Raw genomic sequence first — 13,376 nt, 5'->3', positions numbered from 1 at the left:
TTGTTCTTTAGTCTGCTTTTCAGGTGTTATTTTCTCAATTTTCTTTTGTATAATAGTAAAAAAAAAAAAAATTGAAAAAAAAGAAGAAACATTTCAACCCCAGTTTCAAAAAAGTTGGGACACTGCATAACATGTTAATAAATAAAAAAATGCTATGATTTGCAAATCCGATAAGCCAATATTTAATTCATAATGGAACACAGAAAACATATCACAAGTTTAAAGTGAGACATTTTACTATTTCATTGGAAATACTGGCTCATCTTGAATTTCACCGGATGCAACGTGTCTCAAAAAAGTGTTGGGGCCATGTTTACCATTGTGGGGCATCCCTTCCTATTTCCCTCTGTAAACATCTGGGACCTGAGGAGACCATTTGCTGGACTTTTGGGAGTGGAAAGTTGTCCCATTCTTGTCTGATGCATTGATTCTCATCTCCAGATTCTCTCAATCGTTTGCTGATATTGCCTACGGTATTAATATTCGCAATATTTGCAAAAAGTCTTTGCAACTTAATGTTAGGGACCATTATTCTGAGATTGCTCCACAATTTGTAGATGCAGTTTTTTGCAGATTTCTGTACCATCTGTACTTCTGAGAGACTCTGCCTCTCAAAGGTGCTGTTTTTCTATCCGCTCACAATGCTGACCTGCTGAGAATTTACCTCATTTGTTGCACCGCGTTTCTTTTCTAGCAACATTTTTGAGATGTGTAACTGGCAGCAAATCCAAAAAGACCTATTATGTTTCATGAAATCGAAAAACGCCTCACTTTTTATATATTTATTATGTTCTATTATTGTAAATAAAATGTTGTTTTATGAGACTTGTGAACCATTGCACTCTCTTGTTGCTTACATTTCACACAGCATCCCAACTTTTTCGGAGTGGGTTTGTAACTAAGTTTGATGCCAAAGCTTTGAATCACTAGTTTTTAAGAGTTCCTTTAATTAAATGGTCCTCCAGTACAATATGTTACCTGAACACTGCTGTGATTTCTGGTGAGGGTTTGGGACTCAAACCTATAAATAATGTTGGATATGACAGTCTCATTATTTGCTTGCACTGGAGGAGTTCGGCCACAAAGATTTAAATTGGGCACAGCAGATAATAACATATATAAACAAACACTCACATGAGATAGCACCTCCATAAAACCTTACCTTCTGCAGCTTTGATGCGAGGCAGTTCATATTTAAAAGTCAGGACTCGTCTCACAGAGTGTCCCTGAGAGAAATGACTTATTTTGTGGTTAAATCGAGCAAAGTTCTCCCATTTTCTGTCTTTACAGTGCTAGTTAAATGTTATCCCTCATTTATAATGCAAATGGACACAATAAATGCATTAAGATGAGTGATTTTCTGCTATTTTGCCCTTTCCATCACCTTATAATGCAGCTCTGCAGGATGTAACATGTCAGAATTAAGAGCTGTGATCATCGGCATGTGTCCTTGTTTTCCTGTCCATTATGTGGCACTGCTACAGAGTCAAAAGCCACAGGTGCTAATGGCTATGTCTTTCACACGCGTCCCATGCCAACTTGTTACATGCTGTAGTGACAGTTTGGGTCCAACTGTTCATGCACATGCACAGTCCATTTGTCACTGCCCCTTAGGGTGCTATCGGAGAGCCTCATGCGCCAACAGAAATCTTTTTTTCTGTAACAGAGCATGAGAAACAGAAAGACAGAGAGTAATGTAGAGATGTGATGTGTTATATTAATGAAGTATCAGACAAAGAAGGTGGGTGTGAGGTGAAAGGCTGAATTATAGCAGCAATGAGTAAGCTCAGTGGGAACAAATCCATGCATTAATTAGCACAAATAAGTGTAATTTAAGTGACTGGATGACAAGATGGTTTAATCCCAGCTTCAAACGGAGTTGTTTTGTATTTATGTGAGGAATTATGAGTTGATTTAAAAAAAATAAAATTTGCTCCGAGAATATCCTTGACATGTGCGTCTTTTATTCAAGACGTTGTGTTCTAAATGCTGTTAATGGTGATGAATCAGTAGCGACAGCAGTCTGGGCCACAGGATGAGTTGTTATTCAGATAGGGTGCGTGCATGTTCATCTGAAGGCTTATAAACGTGCTAGGGCTGACATGTTGACAGCCCTCGGCAAACTGTTCACATTGATTGATGTGCCAGAACACTCCTTCTGGGTTCTGGCGTCCAATGAAATGCAGTGGCTGCAGCTGAAAGACTCCCCATTTATCAGCTTCTTAATTGTACAAGAGAATGGCTCAAGACCTTGTTAGTCTGCGGGAAGTAACCATTGTTATGCTACACCTGATATTGTGGAAGCAATTCCCACAGTGTTTATATATTGCAGTGCGGCTTGAGAGATAATGGGTGATTTATAAGCGCTGTCTTTGTCTCTCTCTCTCTCTCTCTCAAGTCACTGGTCGAGGACAGGAGCAAATTCACTCGACAGAATCTCCTCGTCACATATGCTGTCTGTGAAACGAGGAGAATGTTTGTGTTCAGGTTTTATCGACTATCTAATCGTGAACTTTAATATTGAACTTGCTAAATGAGGCCTGTAGAGTCAGAGATGTTACTCTTGGATTTTTTATTTTTTTGTTGCAGTTTCTCTGTTTATTGTACAGTCTGACCTGTGGGTCAACTTGCTGGGGTGTCCGCTCCTTTGCAGATTGACAACTGTCTAGAAGGGTTTCCACCTGTGAATAATCTTTCTCACTGTAGGATGATGGACTCTAACTTGGTCCTAAAACCTTCCCAGACCCGATCGACAGCAACAATTGCGTTCCTCTTTGGCGTTATGTTAATACTAGGGCTGGGCGAGTTAACTTGTTATTGTTGCGTTAGCTCGTTAATTATTTAACGCCGATAAATATTTTATCGCGCATTAACGCAGGTTTAATTTTTTTTCTTTAAAAAAAAAAAATATTTTTTTTGGGGGGCTTTTGTGCCTTTCATGGATAGGAAAGTTCAGAGAGACAGGAAGCAGGGGGCAGAGAGAGGGGGAACAACACGCAGCACAGGGCCGTCCGATACGGGACTCAAACCAGGACTATAGCCTCTTGTACATGGGACGCCTGCTCAACCCACTACGCCACGGACCACCCCTGTTTAAGTATTTTTTTTTATTATTGTAAAAATCTGTTGCTCACAGGCTTTTATTATTGTAAAAGTCTGTTGCTGTCTGCTGCGGAACCGGAAAAGAAAGTAATCGGCGGATCCACCAAACATGGAGAAGGGTACGGAACTTTTACTCGGCCATTTTCATTTTAAAGTTCTTCCAGACGGCGGAGTCGACAGAACCAAAGTCATCTGTAAACGCTGCCAAGTTGAATTGTCTTCTCAGCGTAGTAGTTCCAGTCTAAAATATCACTTAAAGGCAAAACACACAACTGATAGCAGCAAGTCATTCAAGGAAACAGACAGTGGAGCGAGGCTTCTACATAAAAACTACAGAAAGATGCTGATGTTAAAAGTGTGTTTGCACAACAAATGTTATGGCACTTTCATTCATATGGCAGCACATTTAAAATAAAACTAACTGCTAAAAGCTATATACTAATAATATATATATCTAATATAATATATATACTATACACTGAATAAAGTATTTTTCTATTCTATTCTATTCTACTTTTGAATTAATTTTTGGATTTTGGCTACAAATGCGATTAACCGCATTAATCAGGGAAATCATGTGATTAATTAGATCAAAAATTTTAATCGTAGCCCAGCTCTAGTTAATACACGCTGAAATGCTCCAGACCAGCTAAATGTGTGCTTTTATTGAGGTGGGCACTCTTGCTGACAATCAGTCAATCAAGTGCATTTGATTAGCAGCACTTCACTGCTGCTTACTCTCCTACTTCCAGTGGAAGTTGTTGTTACACGAATAACAACACATGGTATTGTTAGTTGGAGGTTGTATTTACCTGATTTTTCCAAGCTGATTAGAGGCATGTATTTATCATGTCCTGATATGAAAGCTTAGAATTGAAAGACGGTGTTCTTTCCTTTCCACATAACCGTAGAGGAAGTGTCACAATCAGCCGGGTTCCAGTGGTAATTCTATTGTTTCACGTGTCTCTGGGCCACTTACGAAGCTCAGTTCCAAACAGCTTTTACCTAACATCAAAACTTTCATTTGTGAGAGCCAATTTCCTCCAAAATAGCACAGAAACAGTCCCTTGGGGTGCACTTCAAAACTTTATTAAAGCACTGCGTACCACCGCTTAATTTGTTTTTCATGCACAGTTCACATTCTTTGCACTCCAACCTCGAGGTTGTGAAAGGAGGGAAGCCGCCTTTGGCAAGATATGTGCTTTACTGCTGGGGTAGCTGATCTAAGGCGTGTGGAATAAAATTTAATTGAATACCTCTTATGTGCCTACTGAAAATTGAGGCAAACATTAAGACTGAATCGAAAAAGGACTTGAGTTAAATGCCTGAATCCCGGAACAAGACACTGAAAGAGATAAACAGGTCCTTAAGAATTCAGTGCAATCACTACGATCCCCAGATGAAGCGGTCTCTCCTGCTGGGAGCTCTCACTTTCAGGGCAAAAATGCTCGACTGCAAAAGCCATGAATGGTCACTTAGGGGCATGGTAATGATGGCCAGCAGAAAATCGAGTAGATAAATACTCAATTGATGAATAACCAGCAGAATGGGAATGTAAGAAACTGTGAGACATTTCACCTCAAAGGGCACACTGGTAAAAAGTCAAATCCCCTATTAAATGAGATCAGAAATGTAACACTGGGAAACGTGTTTTTCTGTGCTTGTGTATCCTTTTTTTTTTTTTTTCGCCTGTGCCACTTATATTCCCCCTAACCAGGACACTATTTTGGGAAACAATCAATGAAACCCTGATGTGAGAGCCCATTTTCCACTGAGATGAATAAAATGAAGGGTAAAAATATTACGTCTCTTGTGTTCACTCTCCTCTTTGACTGCATCCATGTTTACTGGGATCTCATGAAAGAATGACCAACTTCACTGATCCCCGTATGGACATGTCATTGCAACAGATATGTCATCTGAAAGTAGTGATAAAACAAGTGAAACAGCGTCCTACTTTCAAACTTGCACGTCTCCTGTTGTTAAGAGATCTAATTTTGCTGTCAGGATTTTATTTTTTTTTCTTGGACAGTTTTACTCATATTGTCTTAGTTGATTTCATTAAAGAACGCCTGTAGTGAAAAATCGAGCTCTAGCCTTAACGCGTCCATGTGGTGCTGTTATGCGCTACGAAAAACCACACGGGCAAAATGAGCAGTCAACACCATGGCAGAGGATTCCAACGACAGTCACAAATAAATATAAAATGGCGCTTCATCTGAGGTTGTGCTTATCTATTCTGAAGTGTATTACTTGCTGCTGCACTTACTTTTCAGAGCTTTGGATCTGGACCAAGCTTTATGTGATGCCAGCATTTTCCAGCCAAGTAGCAAATAGGAAGTCAGGGGTCATTTGCATATTGATTGATCCCTGAAAAAATCAAAACAATTCATGTACAAACAATTAGATTACAAATGTTTGGCAATTAGACTCCAATGGAGCATCAATGGAGAGGGGGTGGCGCTAACATGATGCAGGAAAGGGATATGACAGGACCCCCAGGAAGGGAGGTGAAAGATGAAAGACTTCTGATAACTCTCTGATGAACATCAGTAAGAGTGAGAGATGGGGGGGTTGGGGGGTATATACGTGAGAATCATAATACCGGAGGTAGAATACCAGAAAAGAGTTTTAAAAGGACAAGGAACATATTGATTGGTTCAAGGAGTAGCGAACAAGAAGTCAATTGCACCAGAATAGTAATATCGAATTAAGAATGAGGAAAGTTTGCCGGCTGGAGGAAACGGAGGTGAGGAATGGAGGCAGAGGAAGAGCCCCGTCGCTTGGGAATTAAAGTAGATGTGAGGAAAGAGATCTTACTTGCTGAACTTAGATGAAAGCCTCATTCAAAGCTATTTCATGAAACAGAGGACTGTTTCCACGGAAGAGAGAAAAAAAATAGATATATTATTCTAATGCTTTTTGAATCTTTAAACCATGATGACTGAGGCTTTAATTGCCACTTCGGTGACTGTAATGCACCTTAAACTAGCACTAGCAGCTCAGGCTACAACTACGTCCTTAATGTGTTTTGGATAATAATTAGGTCAGCTGTTGATCATGATGGAGTATGTAAGGTGCAGAAAAGAAACTATTGTGGACGATGTCGACGTTTTACCACCGCAGAGCTGCTTTTGTCTTTAAGCTGTGTAAATGGGGCAATTTAATCAGAATTTTCACACTTGCAGAGCAGCACCTTGCAGTGCAAACTGTGAAATAACAATTTTAAAAAATCTTTGTATCATGCTGTTGCCACTTTCTGTTTTTGTGTCGTGTCAGTTTGTTCTCTTTGAACTTTGAGGTGTGTTTAAAAACATGTTCTTTTTAAACGTTCCTTATTCATTTAATTTCCACTAAGGAGTGGCCTCGACATATGAAAAACTCAGATTCTGGGTCGTTAGTGCAGAAAGGGCAAGTCTCAGCAAGAGAAATGAAAACGAAATATTTAGTGACATAAGTGAAAAGAGGTAACAACAGAAAGATTTTCCTTCAACCAGAATAAATAGTCACATGCACCTTATCTAGTGAGGTTTTCACACACTAATATGTGCTACTGTACACAAGATTAACTGCTACTTCACACTAAACAGGAAACACAGTCCCCATTTAACTTTCATGTGGAAGAGTTACGGCTGAGTCCCATGTTAGCCACTTGGGCTTTCAAGTAACTTTGCCTTAAAATGTAATTTTTCCATTTTCCTGGGCTGTCACGCGCTGCCACGTCACTATTTTAGACATGACAAACTACTCGGTTAAGGTTAGGTGTTAAAATCAGGTGGTTAAGATTAGGAAAACATCACGGTTTGCATTAAAACAGACAGTGTAATAACAACCCTTGGCTAAACACACAAAGCGATGTGCCAAGTTTCCGTTCATTTCATTCGACCCGAGCACAGTTTCTACCGCATTTTAAATCAAAGTAGCGGAGAAAAAAAATAAAATAAAAAGGCATTTTCCACATTTTTCTGAGTGAGAGCGTGACCTCGATAATGTGACATGGTGCCAACAACACAAAAGAAGCAGATCAAAAATGCATAGGGTCAATTTTAAATTCCATTTTCGAACACAATGCACAGCCCATTTTCTGTGGAGCCCCAGTTGTAATGTTGTTCTTGTACCACCCACAGGGCCAAACTGCTACGCGGACACAGAAGTGATACCGGCCGGCCGAGAAGTGAAGATCGACGAGTGTACAATCTGCTACTGCACATACGAGGACGGCACGTGGCAGATTGAGCGTCAGGCCACCTGCAGCAAAAACGAGTGCCAGCAGAGCTAAAGACTGGCACAGCAATCCGCATGTACACTCTCGGCCTTTCCCCTGGTCTACTGGACGTCAGGGTCGGACAAGCAGCCCTCCAGCATTTATACTGTAGTCACTCCTGTATGACTGAAAAATGCTTTTATGAAAGTTTATAATCTACACACAGAATATCTATTTATCTATGTCTTAAATTATTTACAAATATATGCTAAATATAGCGGTATGCTTGGCTAGTGAAAAAGGGTATTTTTTATAGCCTAGTATTTTAATAAGCAATGTATTGGACCAGAGGTCAATAAAACAACAGAATGTAAAGTACACACACAGCTGTCTTTGGAGGTGACAACCTCAATGTCTCAACATGTGGTGCCATCTGACAAGTCCAGACACCGGCCCCTCTACCACCAAAGTGCAGACTAGACTATTCATCTCAGAGCGATGGATAAAGATTAGCTGTGTAGGACGATCGGGTTCAGAGGGAAAAAAAACAACAAAACGAAAACAGACAGAAATTCAAGTGGACTTGACTGTTTCCTGAATTCTTTTAACTTTTTTTGGATGTTCAAATGTGCTTTGATTTGAAAGTGCTTTTTTTGTATTTCTCTTGGTACTGTGTGTTCATGTTACAAATAAATGCCAATCTGTGTTCTGTAAATGGCTCAATTGGTACCTTTTTATAGCAGAAGATCTTCATATTGATGGTGTTTTGCATTTACAGACCCGCAAATGAATAAAATCCTCTCTTGAATCATCAAATGACGCTGAGGTGGAGTGATTGACCGAGGTTCTATCTTTGAATGTGACAAACCAGAACAAATCTACGACAGATATATACATTTTTTTCTGTTTTGAAGTTCTAGGATGAATCTGAGTGCTGGCATCTGGTGAATATTTAATAAGCTGTCAGGAGGATGTGGAGTTATCTGCTAGGCGTTTCATTTCCAGTGGTTATAAGCAAAACAACATAAGCGAGATGGGAGTGTTGCCTCTAGATTTTGTGCTTTTTTTCATAAAGGCCAGACAGGAAAGTGCAGTGCCATTGATTGCCATTTAGTCCAAGAATTTAGACTCTTAAAGGTCATCTGAGTTGTTTAATACTTTTCTTGTCCTCTTTTTATATTTGAGTATGCGGAGTAATGAATGCACTGCGATGTAGCTCATCGACCAGCAGATCAAAAATGAAGATTAATAATTCAAAGTTGGAGTTATGAACGCGCCTCGGCAGGCTGTTTGGAGCGGATGCAGGTGTTGTGCGGGGCGGCGCTCTCTGTGTCGCCCTCTGCAATGTGCCGGCCGCGCTTGCAGAAGGCTTTGATCAAGACGTTGCCAGACAACGACGTTGTGTCTCCAGCAGTGAGACGTGTCAGTCTCACTGGCAGTCAGCGGGATCGAGGTAAATAAGCTTAAATGCGTGTTTAAGCTATTAAGATCTTCTGGCAGGCCCCTAACTCCCCGGTGCCTTTTACTGTAAGGGTTTCCTTAAACTGAGCTCTTTCATTCATGGGAAGCAGGACTTGTGCTCTTGCACACAAGTGGTCAATTATTGTGGGATTCCCCCCCACCCTTATCCACTAATCTTCATACATGTACACTTTTCGTCCATTTAAAGGAATTGCTACAATTGCATCTCTATATTCTTTTATTTCACAAAATAATGTTCTCTTATGTCTTATTTCCAAAGCAGCGGTCATGCTATCAGCCACTGCAGTGATGACTGAGCAGGGTTGCTATCCGCCATCCCTGTCTGCTCTGTCCAGGTCATTAACTGGCTTTAAATCAGTTCATACCCCAGCAATTATTCAAAATTGGATCTCAGTATGATGGGTTTGGAGTGAACCGTGATTAAGACCGGATTTAAAGTCTCCTTATCAGAAACAGTGCAGAGTCCTTTACTTTGCAAACAAAATTCCCAGAGATGGGGGCATCTAAACTCCATCAAAGACGGGCCATTAATTGGACACATCTGTTAGAGAGGCCCATAAGAGATTAGCTAGGTCTCCCCAAAGCTGGAACTATGTAATTAGGCTTCTGCCCTGCTCTGGACAATGTGCACTGCCACACTGAGATTAAACGTGTTCACATTACAGTATGTGAAGAAATGCATTATTCATTTATAGCAACCAGCCAGCTGTGTCATCTGAAATGAAAGGATTGTGTTTAAAAAACCCAAAGCGCTCTTCAAAAAACACAACCTGGAACATAATGAAGCAAGAAAATTGAGCCATAGCATTAAATGTCTCCTCAGAGGACATGCTGAAGTATATAACCCCACGTCCATAATGTTGAAACCCAGAAGTACTCATTTCCTTTTTTTTTTAAAATACAAAGATTTGGAATTTTGATGCCACCGAAGCAACGCTTCATAAAACACTTTTAAACACTTTTAAATGCCATCGTCAGCAGACACAGTTCATCACTGCGTCCACAAATCCAAGTTAGACCTCTGAGGAAAAAAAAATAACACAAATGAAATCCAGAATCACTGCCGCATTCTCTTTTCTTTTTTAAGACAGGCTGTGGCAAAACTGCTCAGTGGTCTGACAAATCCAATTTCATTATTAATGGTGGAAATCATGGATACCACATCCTCCAGCCTTAAGAGGAGCGGGACCATCTGGCTTGTTTGTAGCACGTAGTTTAAAAACCAGCATCTGCCATGGAAATAGGGTGCATTAGTGCACACGGTGTAAGCAACTCATACAACCGTGAAGGCACCAGTACTGCTGAAAATATACACAGGTTTTGGAGCAACACATGCCACCATTGAGACGTTTTTCAGGGAAGCCTTTTCTAGCATCAAACTACAATCTGCCTGCAGTCCAGAGCTGTCACACATTGAAATGTTGAATTGTAAAACATAACTACAGTTCTACAATGGATGCATCGAACTGTTAAGCAACTGAAATGCAGTATCAAAACCTTTTCTCAATTTCAACATTTGACACGTTGTCTCTCTGCTGCTTTCAGTGAAACTTAAGGTTTGAATTATTTCTGAGCGCTTGTACCTTTTTGGAAAATGAGGCCTTGCACAACAATCTAAATGGAAAAAGCTTCAACACGTAGCTGTTAAGCCTGATGTGTTCATTTCTTTCTTTCTTATTTAACCAGTTGAACCTTTAAGTCTTATCTACTCCTTCAGGTATTCGTTTGTGGCCATGCTACAGAACCTACCTTTAAAAAAAATAGCAAAAAAAGTTGGACTCACTTTGTTTGAGTAGATTTTAAGCGACTGCTAAAGCACACTGAAAGAAATTGGTTCAATTCTACATAACATAACTTATATCTCATAAAAAAGGACGTAACCTCATTTACTGACAGCAAAAGCATAGATAGGGTGGTTTGGAACATATTCTATCCAATAATTAGCAACTACAACAGTTACACAGCTGCTGATATGGTGTATGATCAGCATTGTGTTGTTTTTAACCGGGCTGAATTCAAACAGCTTTGGGTGAACTTCAAAGCTCCTCAGTTAATAATGCATAGCTCATCTCACTGAATACACCACGATGAATAAACACAGGGATGGCCATCAGTGCAGTTACACTCGTGGTGTCACGGCTTCTGGGACTTAACGTAAAGATGAATGCAATACAACGTCAGCAGTGAACCTAATGGAATGACAACAGATAAAAGGAAACGTTTTAACTTACATGAGCAGACTCTGCTTCCCAAACACGCCTGCTCAACATACTGCCGTAGCCACTGTTTTCAATCAGTATTTATCAAAATAGTCACTTCAACAGTAGTCGCTCTGGGAGGGTGAACTTTATTTGAAAAAATTTCGTCCATATTTATCCAAATTAAGAGGTAAATTAGATTTTTTTTTTAGTCTAGTTAGTTTGTGACGAACCAATATTATCTTAAGTCTTTCCCTTGCTAACTGAGCTGAGCCTGAATAAACCCCAACACTTGAATGGTTTGTATTTACCACCCTCTAAAATAGCAGTTTGTACGGCGTTTGTGTGCTTTTTCTTTTTACATTTCATTTCACAGTGGCCAATTTTATCACACTCATACACCTTTTCCCTCTTTGTCATCCTACCAATGCTAAGAAAGGAGAGCCGCACCGCCACCCGAGCTGTTCTAAGCTCCCTCCCAACGCATTACATCATGGATTCTTGGTTAGGACTCTTTGCCACTGGATTTTAACGCACTTTAAACTTAGTTTTCAATACACACGGTGGTCCAACAGACTTCAGCTGTGTTGTTACAACATATATACACACCATGAGTAGAGAATCAAATGTTCTCTTGACTGACTTGCCACCTGAACGAGGTGTACTATGCCTTTCGTTCAGTGGCAGCTGGAATAGGCCTCTGCCTGTCTTGACCCTGAACAGAACGAATCAGGTTTAAGAAGAAAGTTAAGAATGGATGAACTGACAAACCGCTTTTTTTTTGTTTTGACAACGTGAAACGATCGTAACAGCCTCACACCGTATGGGTGCCAGCGTGCTACAGTGTGACACCGAGGCCTCCTCGCTGAGTGTCGTCACCGCACACACTCAGTCAAACATAAATCATGTTTTCACTAACCCTCTAAATGTGTCAATTGGATTTCTGGTATCTAAGTCTTCACCTTGCGCCATGGAAAACACTAATTACACCGATAAAATATGACATTTGTCCCCGATTGTTGAGGATCTGGAAATACAGACATGTTTGGACGTGTTTACTTTTGCTGAGGGATCAATCATATCATTTCAAACTAGGCCGACCTTAGCACCTGGTGTAAACAGAAATGTTACAACAGCCAAATGTCATTTGCTGATTTTTGTTACTGTGCTGAATAATTCATCTTTGCAAAGTTCAAGCGATTGAGGGGGGGAAAAAAAGGCATACGGGTGTTTTTTGTTTTTGTTTTTAGCACTATGTTCTAATTACCAGAAAGTTGAACCTATTTGTCATTTGCCCTTGCATTAAAGATAGAAGCTCACCATTAGTGAGATGTGTGCACGTGTGCTGAGAAGGACTGAAAAGCCTAATGAGATTGCTTTTTTTCCCCCTTGAGGTTGACGTATTTTTTAGTACATTGCAATTCGGATTACTGGCACGGGCCTCCCTTTAAGACTTTGTTCATATGTTACTCAGTCACTCATTTCTTGGTAAACGTGTAATTAGTTTACCACACATGCTTGAGGGAGACGCAGAGAAGAATATTTCTAAGGTCTCCGAAAGCTGTTTGATTAAGTCCTCTGGCGCTCAGAATGAGATTTGCAAAGCCTTCTCGAGTATCATCTGATGATAATAGGTCTGCTCTTATGGTCTTGGTAAATTGATGACATGTTGTCACATTGCAATGCCAAATATATAAATGGAAGCCATTCCTCCAATATGCGAAGGCCCACTGTGATCGTTTTTTACAGTTGCTCCACTTTAATGCTCCGAGTAAAGATGCACTGTGATTGAAGATTTAGATCAAACCACTTCAGTGCTAAATTCAATCAAAGTCTACTTTCACGATTTGTCTTACATAAACATAAGCCTGTGTCTATGGCGTTGTCTGTCTGCACTCTTATCAGATGCATTAAAAGCCCTGGCAGACAACGATTTGACAGAGATGAAAATGTTCTGTGAGCCCGTGAGGCAGGAGGAGGTTACCTGTCTGACGCTACTGCAGGCCGTGTTGGGAACTTTGAACCCTATTAATAACATCCGCAGAATGAAGCTCGTGGAGCTCTTACTATCTCATGCAACGCTCCCCTGTAATGCTGGAATGACCCATCTTTGCGGCCGTCTCACTCTTTGAAAAACGTGAATAATTATGTAGGATTGCATGTTTTGTTGCACGTTTATCTCGTGGCGCGATGAGCTCGATGACAGCTGAAGGTTATGAATATTTCATGACACATTTACGGCATTTATTTCAATTTCAGACGGAGCCTTGAGCTTTTAAACAGAATCACTTTGAGTAAAAGGAGCCTTGTTATCTGAAAGTGCATTTGGGCGTTCTGCTAAATCCGGGACTGTTACAAACAGTGGGGTTCATTAGTGGATTTCTGATTAT

The 13,376-nt window shown here is 40.3% G+C and overlaps 1 protein-coding gene across 2 annotated transcripts in view; it reads left to right on the top strand.

Annotated features, from left to right (window-relative positions):
- The window catches only part of vwc2 (von Willebrand factor C domain containing 2), a 29,518-nt gene extending 21,459 nt beyond the window's left edge, over positions 1 to 8,059 (top strand). For both annotated transcript variants that reach the window (XM_075483659.1, XM_075483669.1), the window contains exon 4: positions 7,230 to 8,059. In XM_075483659.1, coding sequence (XP_075339774.1) covers positions 7,230 to 7,381 — 152 coding nt within the window. In that variant the 3' untranslated portion in view covers positions 7,382 to 8,059. The remainder of the gene's footprint in view (positions 1 to 7,229) is intronic.
- The last annotated feature ends 5,317 nt before the right edge of the window (positions 8,060 to 13,376 follow it).

The sequence above is a fragment of the Odontesthes bonariensis genome, chromosome 2, assembly GCF_027942865.1.
Source record: "Odontesthes bonariensis isolate fOdoBon6 chromosome 2, fOdoBon6.hap1, whole genome shotgun sequence".
NCBI classification, from domain to species: Eukaryota; Metazoa; Chordata; class Actinopteri; order Atheriniformes; family Atherinopsidae; genus Odontesthes; species Odontesthes bonariensis.
This window is presented reverse-complemented; position numbering and strand designations above follow the sequence as displayed.